Source organism: Rana temporaria, chromosome 8 (genome assembly GCF_905171775.1).
Source record: "Rana temporaria chromosome 8, aRanTem1.1, whole genome shotgun sequence".
NCBI classification, from domain to species: Eukaryota; Metazoa; Chordata; class Amphibia; order Anura; family Ranidae; genus Rana; species Rana temporaria.
The window spans coordinates 2528714-2551309 of NC_053496.1; the positions used below are offsets into that span (position 1 = coordinate 2528714).

General features: G+C 47.8%; 1 protein-coding gene across 1 annotated transcript in view; it reads left to right on the plus strand.

Annotated features, from left to right (window-relative positions):
- C1R (complement C1r) overlaps window positions 1-22091 on the plus strand; it is a 44182-nt gene extending 22091 nt beyond the window's left edge. The window contains exons 7-11 of the mRNA XM_040361206.1: window positions 6914-7035; window positions 10813-10891; window positions 13396-13536; window positions 17053-17127; window positions 21247-22091. Of these exons, the coding sequence (XP_040217140.1) occupies window positions 6914-7035; window positions 10813-10891; window positions 13396-13536; window positions 17053-17127; window positions 21247-22037 (1208 nt within the window). The 3' untranslated portion in view covers window positions 22038-22091. The remainder of the gene's footprint in view (window positions 1-6913; window positions 7036-10812; window positions 10892-13395; window positions 13537-17052; window positions 17128-21246) is intronic.
- The last annotated feature ends 505 nt before the right edge of the window (window positions 22092-22596 follow it).

The following is a 22596-nucleotide window of genomic DNA, read 5'->3' on the forward strand; positions in this document are numbered from 1 at the left end:
CCCCCTCACCCGGCACTTACCTTGTCTCGGTGGGGCAGCAGGTCACGGCGGCGAGCGGTGTCCTCCACACTCCTCGATCTCTTCTCCCACCCTCTGTTCCTGTCCTCTTCTATGATTGGACGCCTGATAGGCGGCGTCCAATCACAGAGCCTGCCGTTTCAGCCTATCAGGTGACAGGTTACAGACCCGAGCACCTGATTTGCTGAGAGGAGGTTCAGTGTTAGGAAAGCGATTAATTTGCTTTCCTAACTCAACGCTGAATGAGCAGCGAGCGCTTGGCATGGCGCCCGCTTTTCACTGTTTTGGACGGCTCTAATCAGATGCTTACAAAAAAATACCCCCGCCGCTGTAATTCAGGTGCCCGGCGCCCGACAAGGGGCTGGACACCTGAATAGGGGGCGGCAGCGGCAGCGGAGACCATAGATAGATTTATTCATTGCATGAATCTATCTATTGATGAAAGAGCGGTGCCAGGAGAGAGGGGGCAGCGGTGGCGCCGTGTGCCCCTTTTGGATGCACCGCCACTGTTTAGTGCCCAGGGCAAGGATGCAGAACTGCACCCCTTCCCCCAATGTTAATGCAATGCCGTAGAATGGGTTTACTGCCCTGTGTCCATTCTCTGCCCCCTTGTTCTGCTGTGCCCAGGGCAGCTGTCCCTCCAGCTCACCCCTTGTCCCGGCCCTGTCACAGGGTCAGACATTTATCCCCAGCCGCAGTCAACTGCTGGTTGTGTCTACAGAAATGTAAAGTTTTTCAGCTTCACCTTTACTCTTCCAGACCTGACATACACATTCTGCATAGGGTGACCACGTGTCCCGGATTGCCCGGGACAGTCCCGCATTTTGCAGGTGTGTCCCGGGTACATTCATTCCAGGACAATACAGTGTCCCGGAATGAACCTGACGCAGCCACCCCCCAGAGCCAATCTCATGCCCCCAAAAAAGGCCGCTACATCACCGCTTTACTCACTGACAGTACTTGTCCTGCCCGGGAATGCCTGGAGGAGCACAGTCCCCGCCCCCTGCTTGTGATTGGAGAAATCATAAATCCCGCCTCTTGTGTCCAATCAATGATTCGTTACAGCACAAGCTGATTTTTGGGAAGGGAGGGTGTCCCTGAATGGTAGTTTGCAAATGTGGTCACCCTAATTCTGCACAGTGCAAGTCCAACAGCAGGATAGCCATCTAGCTCCTCCATTAAACCTTCACTCTAGGTCCCCCAGGTTGGTGTTCCATCAGAGCCTGTTATGGGCCTAACCCCAAAGGGTTCATTTCCAAAGGCCACAGGCTTACTTTGACCTCATACAAGGAAATTGAGGGTGCTTCTTCAGGCTCTTATATGCCGGCAACCACTGGGAGTGCAGGCGGGAAAAGAACTTGCCTCAGCTCCATAGAAGTCATGCCCCCCCCCCCCTATAGGTGGGTTCTCCATCAGAGCCTGCTACGGGCCTACCCCAAAGGGTTTATTTCCAAAGGCCACAAACTTACTTTGACCCCATACCAAGGAAATTGAGGGTGCTTCTTATATTTCGGCAACCGCTGGGAGTGCAGGCAGGGAAAGAACTCTTCTCAGCTCCATAGAAGTCACAGTCCCCCCCATAGGTGGATTCTTCATCAAAGCCTGTTATGGGCCTAACTCCAAATTGTTTATTTCCAAAGGCCACAGGCTTACTTTGACCTCATACAAGGAAATTGAGAGTGCTGCTTCAGGCTTTAGTAGATCCTTATATGCCGGCAACCGCTGGGAGTGCAGGCAGGGAAAGAACTTGTCTCAGCTCCATAGAAGTCAATGAAGAAGGAAAAGAAGTCCCAGGAGCCGCACATCACACAACACCTTCATGTAAAGACCTGCAGTAGCCTCAGCTTAGACTCCGTCCAGGACACGCCCCCAACATGTTTCGTGCAACTTCCACTCTTTGTGTGAGGGTTTCGTGTGATGTGCGACTTCTTTACTTCTTCACAAGCTTACTTGTAAGTATACCTGGATGTCCCCTCCTCCCTTTCTCCTCTCCTCCAGCTGTCGGCAACCTCCTGCTCTGAAATCAAATAAGCCACGGGAGGGAAAGGGGCATGTAAACTGTGTTCCCATTGGCTGAGGAGGATGTACAGAGGCGGAGCAGCTATAGCCTCGTGATTTTGACAGCAAAATGATGTTGGCAAGGGATGTTTCAGGGACAGATGTAAAAAAACACAGAGTTTAACACACTGTCCCTGGTTTTACTGAGGCTGGCCACCCTGATGAGGCCCCCTATTGGCATGGGGCCCTTGGCCCGTGCCCGAATGGTCAGTCCTCCCCTGCCTGGGGTAGTCTTTTCCCATAACCCTCTGCCCTAGGCTCCTCCTGCCCCATAATATATAGAGCTGACTAACTTCACCCACCCTGGGGAGGGGCCTTGCTAGAAAAAGGATATTAACCCCTGCTTACAAAAAGGAACATCAATAAAAATAAAAGAAATACCAAAAACAAAGAGCACTTGATTTAACCACTTCCCGCCAGTAGGATGTCATATGATGTCCTTCACCTGCAGTCTTCTGGGACACATCACAGGTCCCAAAAGACTACAGGATTGTGAAGGATATGTCAGTGTAAATCTCCCTGCTTGGTTAAATTGTGGGTTAGAGGTAAAATGGATTCATGTGTTACAAGCTATTGACATGTTAATGACCCGTCTGCAGCTAGCTCCTTATTTCAAAGGGATGTTAATCCTGTTTACTGTGATTAGAGGTGACTCATGTTATGTATTCTGATTGCTTCATTATGCGGTGCCAGGCTGCCCAGCTAATGTGTTCTGTACACCTTTTAATTAACTTCCCTGATGTCATTATTTAAAGAAAATGTGTCTCAGGTCGGCTTCGAATTGTCTGGCTATATTCTGTATGAGAAACTCCAGAGTGGGTGAAAAGGGGGTGGAGCTCCCATTGTTCCTTGATTAAGGATTTAGCTTGTAAAACTGTATTTATAACCAGCAGCAAGCTGCCAATAAATCAGTCTTGGTTCCAGCATTCAGTCTTGACTCATGTGTGGAGGATCCTGTGATGTTCTTGTATGGAGAGGAGGGAATGCTTGACGGGGATATCATACCGATACCGTCACAATTGGTTGGCAGCAGCGGGATCTTCCCTTCTACTCTCCCTTACACCAGGACTCCAAGCAGACACTGGGAACAGTGAATGGAAGGCTGCTACACCCTGCTTAAAAGAAATACACTGAAAGAACTACTGGAAGTTCGTGGAAGGATTGCTAGCAACAAAACCAAGCGGGTCATCATAGCAGAATTAATGGAGCTAGACCAGGAGAACGTGATTGCAGCAACGCCAGCAGTACAAGAGATGGAGACACCAGTGATTCAGGAGGAGGAATCACCAGCCAACAAGCTAATGAGAGAGAAGCTAGCGTGGTTCGGCCCGAACCCAACGCCGGATGTGGTGCTGAAAGTGATGGACCTGTTAGCGAAGGAGGATAAACACATAAGAGACGCAGAACTACAGAAGGATAAACAAATAAGAGACGCAGAGCTACAGTTAAAACTGGCAGCAGTCCAACAAGCAGCCGCACATTCTCCAAACAGTGAGTACAGCACAGCAGACGCAAGGAAGATTCCGTTTAGCGCTTTTAAAGCTTTTGATGAAAAGGACTGTGAGATTGATAACTACCTGGCGGATTTTGAGCGACAATGTAACCTGCACCGAATAGCTAGAGGAGACTGGGTTGCAATATTGTCAGGCAAACTGTCAGGCAAAGCTTCTGATGCTTTCCGGACCGTGCCAGATCAGGATATCCATAGCTACGCCAGGGTTAAAGAAGCGCTCCTGGCTCGTTATGCAGTAACCCCAGAGTCCCACCGACAGAAGTTCAGGGACTCACGCAAAACCACGAAAGACTCTTACGCGGAATGGGCATGCCAGTTGTCCCTGTCGGCCTCTAACTGGGTTAACAGCAGCCAGGCCACCACCGCAGAGGACATTTTGCAACTAATGCTCCTGGAGCAATTTTACAATCACATCCAGACGGACGTCAAAGATTGGGTGAGAGATCGCAGGCCCATGACTCTACCAGAGGCCGCGAAGTTGGCGGATGAATATGCGGATACTCGCAAGACAAACCAGGTCACACCACGGGTACAACCTCCACGACCAACGGCGCCCTCACACCCACCAGCCACTAGATACCAACCGCCTAACAGACCGATGACATCTAGCCCTCGCTACCCACGCCAGGAGGACAACGAACAACGCTGCTTCCGGTGCAAACAGTTGGGTCACTTCAAGCAGAATTGCCCCATGAATGACAACACCAGGTCAAATTGGTCTCAACCTGGGTACCGCCCACCAGCAGCAGCCCATTGTGTAGACTCGGCTTGGGATCCCCAGGAGCTGGGTCAGGAAGAACCATTGGGCACCCCTTACGAAGCCCTCATGGTACAATCTGTTATTACGGACAACAGGGAACACCATTGTCAGCTGGTCATGGGCGACAGCCATGAGCCGGAGGGGCCCTGGAGGGAGCTGGGCAGAAAGAGGCACCGCCAGCTACCCTCCAAGAAGAAGAGGTCCTGGAAGTCATATAACAAGTGGACCTGGGAGGAGAAAAAGCGACTGGAGGAGATGGAATCGCAGCGGGCGCCCCAGATGCGGGCCGAGATGTTCGCCAAGGGCCCACCGGTGGCCCCTTACACCACCACCCAGTTCCTGATGATGAAGGACCACGTGGAAAGCCTGCAGGACATGAGCAAGCAGGAGCTGATCCGTGAATACATGGAGCTGGAGGAGTGCATAAGCCGCATGGAGGAGGAGAACAACCACCTGAGGTCACAGCAGGCTGACCCCCCCAGGCTCCATGAACTGGAGATGGAGCTGGAGAAGCTCCAAGAGGAGAACCGGCGGCTGCGGAGGGAGCAGGGGGTGGCTGACCTTATGGGGCTCTGATTCCCCCCCCCCCCCCCGGACTCTGAGCACCAGTGCTACAGCATTTCAACAAATATAACTTTTCCTTTTTATGAATCTCCTGTGATTGTCACTTCAGAGCCATAACCTGCCCCTCCCATAGCGGGACACCTAGACGGCGGCGCACAGACCCATTCGCCGTCTTCACACTGACTTCTGGTGACTCTGCAGATCGCACAAAGACTTGGGGACTGACCGGCGTGTGATCTGACGACCCGGTGGCATACCTGAGTCGGAAGCAGTTACCATTGGAGGTCAGTCACGCCAAACGGAGTTAACCTCGGACTAAAAGCTCTGAACCCGTCAACCCTACTGGACCAGGGAAGGTCCAACCGGGTTTGCCGGAGCAGGGAGAAAAAGGGGGGGCCATTGTGAAGGATATGTCAGTGTAAATCTCCCTGCTTGGTTAAATTGTGGGTTAGAGGTAAAATGGATTCATGTGTTACAAGCTATTGACATGTTAATGACCCGTCTGCAGCTAGCTCCTTATTTCAAAGGGATGTTAAACCTGTTTACTGTGATTAGAGGTGACTCATGTTATGTATTCTGATTGCTTCATTATGCGGTGCCAGGCTGCCCAGCTAATGTGTTCTGTACACCTTGTAATTAACTTCCCTGATGTCATTATTTAAAGAAAAGGTGTCTCAGGTCGGCTCCGAATTGTCTGGCTATATTCTGTATGAGAAACTCCAGAGTGGGTGAAAAGGGGGTGGAGCTCCCATTGTTCCTTGATTAAGGATTTAGCTTGTAAAACTGTATTTATAACCAGCAGCAAGCTGCCAATAAATCAGTCTTGGTTCCAGCATTCAGTCTTGACTCATGTGTGGAGGATCCTGTGATGTTCTTGTATGGAGAGGAGGGAATACTTGACGGGGATATCATACCGATACCGTCACAAGGATCATTCATGACACACAGCACAGTAGGAGGTTTCACTTCTTGTTTCTCTTACTTGCTATGCCGGGTTTAAGAATTAATGGTCATCACTGGATCCATGGACAGGTATGTGTCACATACAAGTTCCCCCCCCCCCATTTGGATCAGGGATGCACCACAGGGTAGTGAACCCTATGGTCAACTGCTGCAAATAGAGAGGAAGCGTGAACCCAAGATCGCCCAGGGCATGGAGTCTAAGACCCAGCTTTGTGTTCACCAGAGCCTCTAGTGGTGAGGATGGCCTTCACCGCAGCTGAATCCAGGTCACGACCCCTGGGATCCCCTAGGTCACGCTCCGGAGGGAGAGAGGGGACGCAGCAAGCAGGACAAGCAGTAGTGATGGGTAAGCCAAGGTCAGGGCAACAGGCAGACAAGGGTAACCGAGGGACAGGCAAAAGGTCAGGATCACAGGCAAACAGTCAGGGATGAGCCAAAAACGGTACACAGGAAGATAATCGTAGCACACTGCAGACAGGAACTAAAGCTGACAACACTGTTGAACATCAAAGCAGACTAGCAGTGCAGTGGTTAATATAGGCTTCCTGGGATGGCCTAGGGTGGAGCCATACAGGGAGGAAGGTGATAAAAGACAGTCAGAAGGAGGGTCAGGCCTCTAATGAACACATGGAGATCAGGTAAGCTGCCAGACTTTATTGCATATCCATGACACTTATACCGTGTTTCCCCATAAATAAGACATTCCCCCCGAAAAAAAGACCTAACATTATTTTCCAAGAGGGCTGAAATATAAGCCCTGCCCCGAAAATAAGCCCTACTGTGTCTTTTGTTGCCAAAATTAATATAAGACCCGGGTTTATTTTTGGGGAAACACGGTATTAAAAGGCAGCAGCTACCGTATTTGTAGCTGCTAACTTTAATTTTTTTTTGGGGGGGGGGGAAGCCTGGAGCTCCTCTTTAAGTAGCCCCAAGTCTGATTGTCTGATTCCCCAAAAAAGGTAAATGTTAAGAAAATATCCTTTGTAACCTATAGCAATGCGGCTCCGATAACTAAAATCTCACTTCTTGCCCTACAGCTGTCAAATGTCCAACGCCCTTCACCCGGGATACATTTTCCACAATCAGTCCTGTGCAGAGGGAGTATCAGATGAGAGATTACATCGTGGTGTCGTGCAAAACAGGATATCAGCTGATGGAGGTCAGTATAACCATTGGGAATGGAAACGTCCTGGAGATCTGTCTGGTCGGGGATTGTGTTGGGATTTCACGGCATGCACTGGATAACTCCAACATGGAAGTTGTAATGACAAGGGCCCAGATTCACAAAGACTTACGACGCCGTCGTAAGTCCGAATGGTCGCTGTCATATCTATGCGCCTGATTCATAGAATCAGTTACGCATAGATTTGGCCAAGATACGAGCGGCGTAAGTCTCCTATGCCATCGTATCTTGGGTTGCAATAATTACGCTGGCCGCTAGGTGGCGCTTCCTTGATTTCCGCGTTGAATATGTAAATGAGCAAGATACGCCGATTCACGAACGTACGTACGCCCGTCGCAATTAGTTACGCCGTTTACGTAAGACATACGCCGGCGTAAAGATAAAGCTGGTCTCTAGGTGGCGCAGCCCATGCAAAGTATGGACGTCGGAACAAGCGTATCTTTTTACGTCGTTTGCGCAAGTCGTACGCGAATAGGGCTGTGCGTAAATTACGTTCACGTCACAGGCATTGAGCCGACGTATCTTTGGGCGTAAATACCATGCATCTACATGGGGTCAAGCCTCATTTAAATACAACACGCCCCCTGCAGCCTACTTTGAATTACGCGTGCTTACACCTGCCTATTTACACTATGCCGCCGTAACTTAGGAGGCAAGTGCTTTGTGAATACAGCACTTGCCTCTCTAAGTTGCGGCGGCGTAGCGTAAATACGGTACGCTACGCCCACGCAACGTAGATTGGCCGTACGTGAATCTAGGCCAAGGTCTACTCCATCTAATAGTGTTAAGTCGTTCTAACTCGGGTTGTCCCGATACCACTTTTTTAAGACCGAGTACAGGTACTGATACTTTTCTTCAAGTATTCGCCAATACCAATTACTGATACTTTTTTTTTTTAATCTCACATGTGGCACATGTGTTAGTAGTTTTTTTATTTCTTTTTTACAATTTTGTTTTTTACAATTTCTTTTTTTAAAGGGGGGGGGGTGGACAGTGTCAGTGTGTTTTTTATTTATTTTTTTATTATTTTTTACAATTTTTTTTTATTATTATTTATTGCAATTCTTTCTTTATTTTTTTATCAGTTGGGGGGGCTTTGGTGAGATATCAGGGGTCTTAACAGACCTCTGACATCTCCCCTTTAAGACAGGGAAAGGGACTAAGGACACAAATTTCCCAGTCCCTTTCTCAGCAGCCTCTGCTGCACTGAAAATGAATGGAGAGAAGACAGCAGCTCCTCCCCATTCATAAACTGAAACATTATAATTACAGATTACAATGTTTTAGTTATGTGAATGGACAGAGTCAGTGATCTCTGTACATTCGGAAAAGGTAGGAGCCGGATTTACCCCATGAAGACATGGTTTGACCAATTTGGTGTGGAGGAACTTGAGTGGCCTTAACGGAGCCCTGACCTCAACCCTACTGAATACATTTGCGATGAATTGGAACGTCAACTGTGAGCCAGGTTTTCTCATCCAAAATCAGTACCTGACCTCACAAATTGGCACAAATTCCCACAGATACCCTCCAAAATTTTGTGGAAAGCCTTCCTAGAAAAATGGAGGATTTGATAGCATGGTTTGACCAGTTTGGTGTGGAGGGACTCAAGTGTCCTGCACAGAGCCCTGACCTCATCCCTACAGAACACTTTAGAGATGAATTGAAACTCCAATGGCGAGCTAAGTTTTCTCATCCAACATCAGTACCCAACCAACCAACCAATTGGGCACAGATTCCTAAACACACCCTCCAAAATATTGTGGAAGCCTTCCCAGAAGATTGGAGGCTGGTAAAGCCACTGTGGGGAGCAACTCCATATTAATGGCCATCGTTTTTTTTTTGGAATGGGATGTCTAACAAAGATGTAATGGTCAGGTGGTCACAAAAATTTGGCCATAACCTGTATAGTAAGAGAAGTGACGATTGCTTAGTGCCCACATAAAGTAGTATGTAGAGTAGAGTTGTGACTGAGGTACAAGGAGTGGCGCTCTCTGTCATTGTGTTGGTGGGAGGGATTGAGGCCGATGGTCGAGAGTTGTTCTTAAAGGATGCTTTGTGTTCTGTTGAAAATTGGGTTCCATCGGTGGTGGGTCTTTCAGAAGGAGAGCGCGGTATTGCTGGAGGTGTTGGGAGAGGCCCGTAGTATGGGAATGAAAACTGTTCGAAATTCGCCAGGTCAGCCGGAGTAAGCGTAGAGACCATATAAACTTGCCATCTGTAGCAGAAATGTGTTTTGGCAGTATCGTGCGAGAAGTTTGTGTTGAGTCTGTCCTTAAAAAGTAGCAGCAGGAGGTCTCTTTTGACTTGTAACATTTTTGGGGGGAACGTTGGATATCCAATTTTTCAAGATGGATCTCCTGGCGAGTAGGGGACATATCAAAGACCAGTCTTTATAAGGAGGGGTAGCATTGGGGGACCATGGCAGCAACTGAGGGTCCCACTGGCCGGACGATGAGGAGCAAGGGGTCTTTGGGTAAGAGTTTGGTCTTAACCAGATCAAATGAGATGTTGGGAGGCTTCCAGGATTGGGCTACTGCAATGAACACAAAAGAGATCAATCTCCATACATGTCTTAGAGCCTCTAGAATTGGTTGGCCCAACAGAGCTTGTTGTTGGATCTTTTTTAAGATTTGCACCCTTCAATGAGTATATAAAATTGTATACTCAAATTCAAAATCTGCAAAGTTTTGGTCAGTCCCACCAAATATGGAGGAACGAGCCTTCCTGTGGTGCCTGATTTCTAAATTTGAGAAGGAAATGAAACTGGAACGAGTGCTAAAACTCAGGGGGAAGAACGTTAGTTTGAGTGAGTTGTTGCCAAGAGAGTTTGGTTGGCCAAACTCTAGAATTGGTTGGCCAAACTCTAGAATTGGTTGGCCAAACTCTAGAATTGGTTGGCAAATTCTAGAATTGGTTGGCAAACTCTAGAATTGGTTGGCCAAACTCTAGAATTGGTTGGCCAAACTCTAGAATTGGTTGGCCAAACTCTAGAATTGGTTGGCCAAACTCTAGAATTGGTTGGCCAAACTTTCGAATTGGTTGGCCAAACTCTAGAATTTGTTGGCCCAACAGAGCTTGTTGTTGGGTCTTTTTTAAGATTTGCACCCTTCAATGAGTATATAAAATTGTACACTCAAATCGAAAATCGTCAAAGTTTTGGTCATTCCCACCAAATATGGGGGAACGAGCCTTCCCGTGGTGCCTGATTTCTAAACTTGGGAAGGAAATGAAAGTGGACTGAGTTCTAAAACTCAGGGGGAAGAACATTAGTTTGAGTGAGTTGTTGCCAAGAGAGTTTGGTTGGAAAACTCTAGAACTGGTTGGCCAAACTCTAGAATTGGTTAGCCAAACTCTTGAACTGGTTGGCAAACTCTAGAATTGGTTGGCCAAACTCTAGAATTGGTTGGCCAAACTCTTGAACTGGTTGGCAAACTCTACAATTGGTTGGCCCAACAGAGCTCGTTGTTGGGTCTTTTTTAAGATTTGCACCCGTCAATGAGTATGTAAAATTTCTACACTTAAACCCAAAATCTGCAAACTTTTGGGGAGTTCCACCAAATATGTAGGAACAAGGCCTTCCCATGCTGCCTGATTTCTAAACGTGGGAAGGAAATGAAACTGGACCGAGTGCTAAAACTCAGGGGGAGGAACATTAGTTTGAGTGAGCTTTTGCCATTGAGCTTTGCCTTTAACCAAGAAGACATCCGTGGCTTTAGCTTTATCGTACTTTTCTGTCTCCTTCTCCTGCAGAACGACAAGGAACTGAAGACCTTCACCTCCCTCTGTCAGAAGGATGGGACCTGGCACCGTCCGATGCCCCGATGTCAAAGTACGACTACCGGTTTATGGTGCTGTTGTTGTCGGTGATAGCTTTGGGCCCTGTTCACACCTTTTTAAAACGTAGATGTGTGTTGACATGCGTTTAATTCATTTTGCTGCAAAACACAAGAAGAAGCATGTAAAAGGATGCTAAAAATTGGCAACAAGTGTTCGTGCATTGCACTCTGGGACACAGCTTGGACCTGCTGGACCCTGGGACTATGCTTAACTACCAAGACAGTCCTGCAGAGTGCTGCAAAACCTCCTCTCCCTGGTGCATCAAGAGGCCACCGCCTGTGGCAAGGTTCTCATTTGCCCAGGGCAGGTGTGCCTATGACATGAACGTATGTCATCACAAATGGAAAAAATGCACAAAGTTGTAAAGTAAAGTGGAACTGGTGTCACATATACACTATATTGTCAAAGTATTGGGATGCATGCCCTTACACCAGTGTTTCTCAATTCCAGTCCTCAGGCCCCCCCAACAGGTCAGGTTTTCAGGATTTCCATTATTTTGCACAGGTGATTTGATCAGTTTCACTGCCTTAGTAATCACCACAGCCTTTTCATCGGAGGGAAATCCTGAAAACCTGACCTGTTGGGGGGGCCTGAGGACTGGAATTGAGAAACACTGCCTTACACGCACATGAACTTCAATGGCATCCCAGTCTTAGTCCGTAGGGTTCTGACCTCAACCCGATAGAACACCTTTGGGGTGAATTAGAGCGGAGACTGCGAGCCAGGCCTTCTTGTCTAACATCAGTGCCTGACCTCAAAATCGCGTTTCTGGAAGAACGTTCAAACATTCCCATAGACACACTCCTAAACCTTGTGGACAGCCTTCCCAGAAGAGTTGAAGCTGTTAGGCTGCCTTGACACTGGGGAGCGGGGGGGTGCGGAGGTGTTTTGCCGCTATTAGTTGCTTTTAACCCCCTGCTAGCGGTCCAAAAAGTGTTAAAACCACCCGCAAAGGGCCTCTGCAACGGCCCTTTGTCAGCGTTTCGGCCGCACTGCCAATTCATTTCAATGGGCAGGAGCAGTAGAGGAGCGGTGTATACACCACTCCTTCACCACTCCAAAGATGTCCTGCCAGCACATCACCTCAGTGTGAAAGCACACAATCGGAAATTTCCAACAACAAAACCGTGGATTTTTTCCAAAGGATGTTGGCTCAAACTTGTCTTGCATACACACGGTCACACAAATGTTGTTCGGAAATTCCGAACGTCAAGAACGCCGGTGACGTACAACACTACAACAAGCCGAGAAAAATGAAGTACAATGATTTTGAGCATGCGTCGAATTTGCATGGCTAATCAAGGGGAGCGGCACCATGCGCTCAGCCCATATGTGCGCCCACCCTACGCCGGCATGTGCAAGCTACGTCGGTGGGGTGTAGCCTGTTTTTAGGTACATGTTGGTTCGTGGGTCTGCTGCACACATACGCCGGCGCACATTTGCACTTACGTCTGTGTAACGTGTTATACGTCGGCGTAAGTGCTTTGTGAATCTGAGCCTTAGTGTATGTTTTTATGTTAAAGAAGTTGATTCAATACTGATATAAGGTCAGCTGTTGATCTGTTGATTCAACTTTCAATAATTATCTTTGTTTCAGAAAAGAAAAGTTGGTTGATTCTTTAGAAAGGAACATCTTTATGTTATTTTTGTCTTGTGAGCTCCTTCCCTGCATGAAGCCCGATTTGTGAGCTCCTTCCCTGCATGATGCCCGATTTGTGAGCTCCTTCCCTGCATGAAGCCCGATTTGTGAGCTCAAGTAAAGCTCAGTTGTTAGCGTTGCTTCTCATGTGAGCGCACCTGTCTGCTTGTGATTTGCTACTTATGCCTCGTACACACGGCCGGGATTCCCAACGGGAAAACTGCGATGAGAGCTTTTGGCCGGGAATCCCGGTAGTGTGTATGCTCCCTTGCAGTATTTCCGACGAGAAAACTGCGGAAAAAAAAACGCTGGCCAAAAAATAAGAACTTGCTCTCTCTTTTTTTCCTGTCGGATTCCCGACTAACTTTTTCCTGTCGGAAATCCCGAGCGTGTGTACGAGGCATAAGGTATAATGTAGAGTCTGATCACTGTGGGAGAGGAGACTGAGGAAATGATTCTTCCTGCCTGCAGCAACCTGATGACATCATCTCAGGCTAGACAAAGTCTCTGAAATTCGCTGCTGAGGTAGAAATGATACTGTTGCTGTATAAAGTGACATGTCGGGAATTTATTCATACAGACATTGAAAAAGTTACTGGAAGATCCCCTCCAAGGTGTGAATGGGGTCTTGGTTAGTGATATTGTTTATTCTTCTATCTTGTTTATGTTATTATTTTCATAGTATTTAGGGAAATACAATTTTCTGTTGTGTATAATTGGTGTCTGGGATGTGAAAGTTATGACCGGTCGGTGTCAGCACCTGACATATATGTTACGGCCTCGACATTGTTGGGCGCGCTCGGTGTTCCTGTCACAGCGAATCACTGTCAGTATTACTTCTCTCTGTTTTTTTCCAGTCGTAAGCTGTAAGAGTCCGGACGTTCTGCGCAATGGTCGGTACACCTTCCTGACCGAGGCCAACACACCGACGTACCTCGCCACCATCACCTACAGCTGTAACGAGCCGTACTACAAGATGGTGACCCAGAGAGACAGCGGTACGCACATCATGGTCAATTCTGTTATACGGGGGTTGGGGTGGAGGGGTCTACATACTGGGGACCATGCTAGTAGTGTGGTTCTCGGGGCACTCGTGTCCTAGTATGGGTTTTATTTTTCTGCCATATTTATAAAGGAGTTGAGGTAGGGGAGACATTGTGGGGTCTACATCCTGGGCACCAAAGTCTTCGGGCAATGTATTTATAAAGGGGTTTGGGTGGAGAGGACATTATGGGGTCTACATCCCGGGCACCATGTTAGTAGTGTGGGTCTCCAGGCACTCAGGTCCTGGTATAGGTTTCATTTTTCTGTCATACTAGTTTTGGAGTTTGGGTGCACGGGACATTATGGGGTCTTCATCCTGGGCACCAAGGTCTTCGGGCACTCAGGTCCTGGTATAGGTTCTATATTCCTACCATATTTATAAAGGGGTTTGGGTGGAGAGGACATTATGGGGTCTACATCCTGGGCACCATGTTAGTAGTGTGGGTCTCCAGGCACTCAGGTCCTGGTATAGGTTTAATTTTTCTGCCATACTAGTTTTGGAGTTTGGGTGCACGGGACATTATGGGGGTCTACATCTTGGGCACAATGCTAGTAGTGTGGGTCTTCGTGCACTGAGGTCCTGGTATAAATTGAAATTTTCCTGCCATATTTATAAAGGGGTTTAGGTGGAGAGGACATAATGGGGTCTATATCTTGGGCACTCAGGTCCTGGTATAGGTTTTATTTTTCTGCCAAATTTATAAAGGGGTTGGGGTGGACAGGACATTATGGTGAGGTCTACATCTTGGGCACCATGCTAGTAGTGTGGATCTCTGGGCATTCAGGTTCTGGTATAGGTTTTATATTCCTACCAAATTTATAAAGGGGTTTGAGTGGACAGGACAATATGGGGTCTACATCTTGGGCACCATGCTAGTAGTGTGGGTTTCCGGGCACTTGTGTCCTAGTGTGGTTTTATTTTTCTGCTATATTTATAAAGGGGTTGGGGTGAAGGAGACATTATGGGGTCTACATCCTGGGCACCAAGGTCTTTGGGCACTCAGGTCCTGGTATAGGTTTAATATTCCTGCCATATTAGTATCAGGGTTTGGGTGGAGAGGACATTATGGGGTCCACATCCTGGGCTCCATGATAGTAGAGTGGGTCTCCAGGCACTCATGTCCTGGTATAGGTTTGATTTTCCTGCCATATTTATAAAGGGGTTTGGGTGGAGGGGACATTATTTTTTTTTATTTTTTTGTATTATTATTATTTTTGTTGCCCTGTTGCTATCTTTGTAAGGTGACCTTGGGTTTTCTGAAAGGCGCCTATAAATAAAATGTATTATTATTATTACTATGGGGTCTACATCCTGGGTACTATGCTAGTAGAGTGGATCTTTGGGCACTCATGTCCTGGTATAGGTTTTATGTCCCTGTCATATTTATAAAGGGGGTTGAGTGGAGGGGGCATATTGAGGTCTACAACGTGGGCACCATGCTAGTGGTGTGGGTCTCCGGGGACTCATAAACCGGTATAAGTTTGTTTTTCCTTCTGTATTTCTAAAGGGGGTCGGGTGGAGAGCACATTATGGGGTCCACTTCCTGGGCTCCAAGCTTGTGGTTTGGATCTCTGGGCACTCAGGTCCTGGTATAGGTTTAATTTTCCTGCCATATTTCTAAAGGGGTTTGAGTGGAAGGGACATTATGGGGTCTACATCCTGGGCACCATGCTAGTAGTGTGAATCTCTGGGTACTTATGTCCTGATTTCATTTTTCTGCCATATTTATAAAGGAGTTCGGATGGAGAGGACATTAAGGGCACATTGCTAGTAGTGTGGGTCTCCAGGCTCTCAGGTCCTGGTACAGGTTTGATTTTCCTGCCATAGTAGTATTGGGATTTGGGTGTATGGGACATTATAGGGTCTTCATCCTGGGCACCAAGGTCTTCGGGTCCTGGTATAGGTTTTATATCCCTACCAAATTTATAAAGGGGTTTGAGTGGAGGGAACATTATGGAGTCTACATCCTGAGTGACATGCTAGTAGTGTGGGTCTCTGTGCACTCATAGACTGGTATGTTTGTTTTTCCTTCTGTATTTATAAAGGGGTTCGAGTGGAGAGGACATTATGGGGTTCACTTCCTGGGCTCCAAGCTTGTGGTTTGGATCTCTGGGCACTCAGGTCCTGGTATAGGTTTTATTTTCCTGACATATTTATAAAGGGGTTTGGGTGGAAACGACATTATTGGGTCTACATCCTGAGTACCATGCTGGTAGTGTGGATCTCTGGGGGACTCGGGTCCTGGTATAGGTTACATTTTTCTGCCATATTAGTATTGGAGTTTGGGTGCACGGGACATTATGGGGTCTTCATCCTGGGCACCAAGGTCTTCGGGCACTCAGGTCCTGGTATAGGTTTTATATTCCTACCAAATGTATAACGGGGTTTGGGTGGAGAGGACATTATGGGGTCTATGTCCTGGGCACATTTCTAGTAGTGTGGGTCTTTGGGCACACAGGTCCTGGTATAAATTTAGATTTCCCTGCCATATATATATAAGGGGTTTGGGTGGAGAGGACATTATGGGGTCTACATCCTGGGCACATTGCTAGTAGTGTGGGTCTCTGGGAATTCAGGTCCTGGTACAAGTTTGATTTTAAAGCTGTGGCTTGCTTTTACTGCCCCCATCCACCTGTGAAGGACACGCCCCTAGAGGGGATATCCCTTATATTGGAGAAATTCCTTCTCCTTTTCTGTTTTGTTTCCAGGACAGGAGGTCAAGGGAAATCTCCACAGTAGGACACACTCGGGATCTGTTGGGATCAGGTGGAACTCTTTTATGCTCCTCCCATGAATCTCCCAGCAAAAGAACCAGCCGCAAACCAATGACCCAACAATGCTTTAGTCCCCCGGACAACAAGCACAAAAAATTCCCCGGCTCACTGACGCGTTTCGCCCAAACGTGCAACTCGTCAGTACATGTAATGGCACCAACCTTGTAGGAAATAAGCTTATCAATGTGCAGGAACTCCAAGAAAAAATATAGAAGGTAGATTGGGCCAGCTTAGTTTTGGCTGCTGTTGATGCTGAAATTCTCAGTTGTATTCTGTGATGGATGCCATGTAAGCGACGACGTTCTGGGTGCTGCTGCTGCAACTTCCCATCTTGTACAGCCAGGATAGGAAGGGGGGGGCGCTCACTCAGCATCCCCTCCATTTAAAAAAAAAGTATTATTAAGGAATACAAGGTGCTCTGTGATTGGAGGAGGGTAGCTGGCAATGTTCAGCCTTCTCTCTTCTCCCCTCGTCCGATCACAGAATGCTTTGTATGCATTGAGAAGGATGCAAGACGTTTTCTGGATGGACGGGGTGCCAAGCGAGTGACCGCCTATCATCAAAGTGTTGTGCCTTACAGTTCTCTTCTACAATTCAAGTCAATGAGACGGCGCTGCTCTAATCTTTGCTAATAATGACGACCCCAGAAATTCCTCTCACCTGTACTAACGCCATAATGTTTGTATGTTCTCCAGCTGAGTTCACCTGTACAGAGGATCGGATCTGGAAGGATGTGAATGGAGGAGTCCACATTCCCATCTGTGTGCCAGGTACATTAACGGGGTACAAATCCTGCCCTGCACTGATCGGGGGGGGGGGGGGGGGTCCAGGATATACCACCATGGGTTCAAATGATACAAATGTAGCAAACTCACAATAATATTTATATCTTTTTTAAGTGGAAATCTTCTTCTTTATACTTCTCTCCAGGGGCAGCCCAGCCATTAAGGGTGCACAGGCGCCACCCCCCCCCCCCCCCCGCATCCATTCGTCCGTCCAGCCCCTTTCAGGACACAGGCACATGTATTCCAATGCAGGGAGGGGGTTTGAATCACCGAAAAGAGGCAGAGGCTCTAATAGTCTTCAATATAGGGTGGGCTCGGGTTGTAGAGAGTGCGCTCCGAGCCAACTCAGGTGTGCTACAGCAGCGAATGAATATTCACTGTTGTAACACCGATCCTCCTCCCAGCCACTCAGGAAGCTGCTGGTTTTGACACCAGTCACCCGATTGGCTGAAAGGACAGGCGATCCTATTGGATGACTAGGAGGAGGAGGAGGGGAGAAGCAGGAAGCTGCCATGGAGGAGAGGACTCGGAGCCGCTGCACCACGCTGCCCGCCACCCGCCGCCACTGATGGGGTAAGTGCCGGACCGAGCGGCACACAGCAGGTGGTTGTTTGCCTCCCCCCCCCCAAAGAAAACACCAGTCGCTGCTTCCCTCCTTCTCTCTCCTTCTTCAGTCTTCTTCTACTTTCTTTTTTCTTTTACCTCCTTTCTTCTTCTTTCTTCTTCTTTCTTTGTCTTCATTCTTCCTTTTTCTTCTTCTTCTTTCCTCTTCTTCTTTTCTCTTCTTCTTTTCTCTTCTTTAAACTTTTCCTTCCTTCTTCTTTCTCCGTATTTTACCCCTTTCTTCTTCATCCTCCCTTTTCTTTCTTTCTTTCTTCTTCCTTCATCTTTTCAGGGTTTTTTTTTTATATGTCATTCCTTTTTTTTTCTAGTCGTCCTTCTTTCCTCTTCTTTCATTTCTTTATTTTTCTTCTTTCATTTTCTTCATTCTTCTTATTTTTTCTTCTCCCTTATTAATCTTCTTTCCTCTTCTTTCTTCTTTTTCCTTCTTCTTCTTTCTACTTCTTTTTCTTTCTACCTCTTCTTTTTCTTTCTACTTCATTCTTCTTCAGGGCTGGACTGGGACATAAATTGGGCCCTGGACTTCATCCAGACCGGCCCACTTAAATTTGGCAAACACGCACAAAAATAGTGTATAAACTATACCCAATTGGGTATAGTTTATACACTATGCCACTAGGGGGCCCCATCAGGGTTGCCAGCCTCAGTATAACCAGGGACAGTAGGTAAAAATCTGTGTTTTTTTTTTACATCTCTCCCTGATATGTCCGAAACCGACATGGTTTTGATGTGAAAATCTCGAGATTTTAGCTGCCCTGCCTCTGCACTGCCTCCTGGCTTGGTGGCCATCTGTAAGTCCGGGGGCCCCATAACGTTCTATTGCCCGGGGGCCCCATGAGTTGTCAGTCCGCCCCTGGACCGACCTTAACTAGTTACCGACCGCCCACCGTCGTTCTACGTCGGCACTTTAAAGATGAATATCTCGGTAACGGCAGCAGCTGCTGCCACAACCGAGATATTCATCTCTTCAGTGGGCGGTCCTGTACACGATAACGGCGGTCTTCGCGGCGGATTCGCCGCGAGATCGCCGTTATCGGTGGCGGGAGAGGGCCCCCCCCTCCCGCCGCTCTCCCGCGCCCTTCGCCGCTTACCGGAGCCGTCGGTAGCGGCGGAGGCGATCGGGACCGTTCAGTAGCTGTGTGGGGTTGCGAGTGAAGGAAAAATCTCCTTCACCCGCCCCCATAGCTCTGCTGGGGGAAGTGACGTCAAAACGTCGTCAAAAAACATTTTTTTTTTTGGTCATTTGAAAAAATTACAGTTTCAAATTTATTTTTTATTTTTTTGCATTTAAGCCCAAATATGAGATGTGAGGTCTTTTTGACCCCAGATCTCATATTTAAGAGGACCTGTCACGCTTTTTTCTATTACAAGGGATGTTTACATTCCTTATAATAGGAATAAAAGTGATCATTTTTTTATTTTTTTATTTCAGTGTTAAAAATTGTAAAATAAATAAAAATAAATCCGAAAACCCCCCAAAAAATTTTTTAAAGCGCCCCGTCCCGACGAGCTCGCACGCAGAAGCGAACGCATACGCGAGTAGCGCCCGCATATGAAAACGGTGTTCAAACCACACAAGTGAGGTATCGCCGCGATCGTTAGAGCGAGAGCAATAATTATAGCTCTAGAGCTCCTCTGCAACTCAAAAAATGCAACCTGTAGAATTTTTTAAACGTCGCCTATCGAGATTTTTAAGGGTAAAAGTTTGACGCCATGCCACGAGCGGGCGCAATTTTTAAGCGTGACATGTTGGGTATCATTTTACTCGGCGTAACATTGTCTTTCACAATATGTAAAAGAATTGGGCCAAATTTATTGTTGTCTTATTTTTTTAATTTAAAAAAGTGATTTTTTTCCAAAAAAAGTGCGCTTGTAAGACCGCTGCGCAAATACGGTGTGACAAAAAGTATTGCAATGACTGCCATTTTATTCTCTAGGGTGTTAGAAAAAAAATATATAATGTTTGGGGGTTTTAAAGCGGAGGTTCACCCATACCTTACACATTTTCCCCTTAGATTCCTGCTCGTTTTGTCTAGGGGAATCGGCTAGTTGTTTTAAAATATGATCCGTACTTACGGTTTACGAGATGCATCTTCTCCGTCGCTTCCGGGTATGGGCTGCGGGAATGGGCGTTCCTTCTTGATTGACAGTCTTCCGAGAGGCTTCCGACGGTCGCATCCATCGCGTCACGATTTTCCGAAAGAAGCCGAACGTCGGTGCGCAGGCGCAGTATAGAGCCGCACCGACGTTCGGCTTCTTTCGGCTACGAGTGACGCGATGGATGCGACCGTCGGAAGCCTCTCGGAAGACTGTCAATCAAGAAGGAACGCCCATTCCCGAAGACCCATACCCGGAAGCGACGGAAGAAGATGCAGCTCGAAAACGGTAAGTACGGATCATATTTTAAAACAACTAGCCGATTCCCCTAGACCGAACGAGCAGGAAGCTAAGGGGAAAAGGGCAAACATTAAATAAATGGGTGAACTCCCGCTTTAAGTAATTTTATAGCAAAAAAAAATGTTTTAGTCTCGTAAACACCGAATCTGAAAAACAGGCCCGGGGCTAAAGTGGTTAAAATACTGACAAACACACTGGGCCAGATTCAGGTAGATCCGCGCAATATTTGCGTGGGCAAAGGGCAACGATTTTTGTTCTGCGCCCACGCAAATATTTTGATATGCCCGCGATTCACGGAGCAGTAGCTCCGTAAATTGCGCGGGCGCTATGCTAAATAGCCCGGCGTAAGGGCGCCTAATGTAAATGATCCCGCCGGGGGCGGGAATCAGTTAAATTAGGCGCGCTATCGCGCCGAGCGAACAGCGCATGCTCCGTCGGGAAACTTTCCCGACGTGCATTGCCGCAAATGACGTCGCAAGGACGTCATTTGCTTCTAAGTGAACGTGAATGGCGTCCAGCACCATTCACGAATCACTTACGTAAACGACGTGAAATTTAAATTTCACGAGCGGGAAGGGCGGCTATACTTTAGCATTGGCTGCCCCTGCTATTAGCAGGAGCAACCTTGCGCTAAATTCGCCGTACGGAAACTCCGTACCTTGCGTGCGCAGGGCCCGCGCAACTTTTGTGAATCGGTGGTAGTATGCAATTTGCATACTATACGCCGATCACAATGGCCGCGCCCCCTAGCGGCCAACGCAAGAATGCAGCCTGAGATATGAAGGCATAAGGAGGCTTATGTCTGTCATATCCTAGGCTGCAGTCCGCGTAGCGATGTTCCTGAATCAGGGGCATTCGCTACGCGGGAGCAAAACAGCTATTGCGCCGCGCAACCTATGGTTGCGCGGGCGCAATAGCTTCTTGAATCTGGGCCCCTGAAGGGGCCCCAGTGGACGGGGGTTAAATGTGGGTGAATTTTGCTTTAACTAATTGTGATCTCGCATATCTTCGGATTGCTACCAACAGTTCTATAGGTGTGAAAGGTTCTGATGTCAGTTGATTAATCGTGAGCTCTTTTGCCCACAGTGTGCGGAAAGCCTTCAAATCCCGTCACCGGACACGGCCGCATTATCAATGGTGAAACGGCAGAACTGGGGAACTTCCCTTGGCAGGTGCTAGTGCGCACGACTGGGCGTAGCGGTGGCATTCTGATAGGAGAACATTGGGTGATGACGGCCGCCCACGTGATGAATAAAGAAGAAGAAAACTCAGACGTCAACGACGTCCATGTTTTCATCGGCGACACAGATGTGGACAAGCTAATCGATATCGGCACCTTGGCGGTTCGGGAAGTTCACGTGCATCCAAGTTACATCTCCGGCCACCACGACCACGACATCGCTCTGATTCGCCTGAAAGATCCCGTCACCATGGACGAGAACACCTCCCCCATCTGCCTCCCCGAAGACGGCGATGAGTCCTTGTATGACGCCGGCACTGTGGGGTATGTGAGCGGGTTCGGGATGACGGAGAGGCACAAAATTTCCAATCTGCTGAAATACGTGGCTTTGCCCGTGGTCCAGCGGGACAGGTGCCAGCAGCAGCTAGAGGAGAAGCAAAGGAACATGGCTGCAAGAAATAAAATCAAAGGGGAGAAATTCACAGAGAACATGTTCTGCGCCGGATATCCAGAAGCCAAGAAACTTCAGAGAGACTCATGCCAAGGAGACAGCGGGGGGCCGTACGCCTCTCTAAACGAGGACAAGTGGGTGGCCACAGGTATCGTGTCTTGGGGTATTGGTTGTGGTTCTGGCTATGGGTATTACACCAAAGTCAGCAACTACATTGATTGGATAAAAGGCCATCTGAACAGTTAAAGTGCGGTATATGTAAAGCCAAAACTTATTAAAATAGAGAAGGGTTGAACGCTTTATAAGGTTAATATTTTTATAATTTTTTGGGGGAGATCGCCCTTTACTTCCTATCCTGGGGATTCAACAGGAAATGTTGAAATATTTTTTTTGGGGGGGTGCAAACCAACTGAAAAATAAACATAGATTGCAGCCACTGTGCCCATTAAACGCAGCCACTGTACCCATTAATTGCTGCCACTGTGCCATCAAGCGCAGCCACTGTGCCATCCATTGCTGCTACTGTGCCTATCAAACACAGCCACTGTACCATCAAGCGCAGCTACTGTGCCGCATCAATTGCCACCACTGTGCCCCATCAATTGCTGCCACTGTACCCATCAAACGCAGCCACTGTACCCATAAATTGCTGCCACTGTACCATCAAGCGCAGCTACTGTGCCCCATCAATTGCCACTACTGTGCCCCATCAATTGCCACTACTGTGCCCCATCAATTGCTGCACCTGTTCCCATAAATTGCTGCCGCTGTGCCCATCAAACGCAGCCACTGTACCCATAAATTG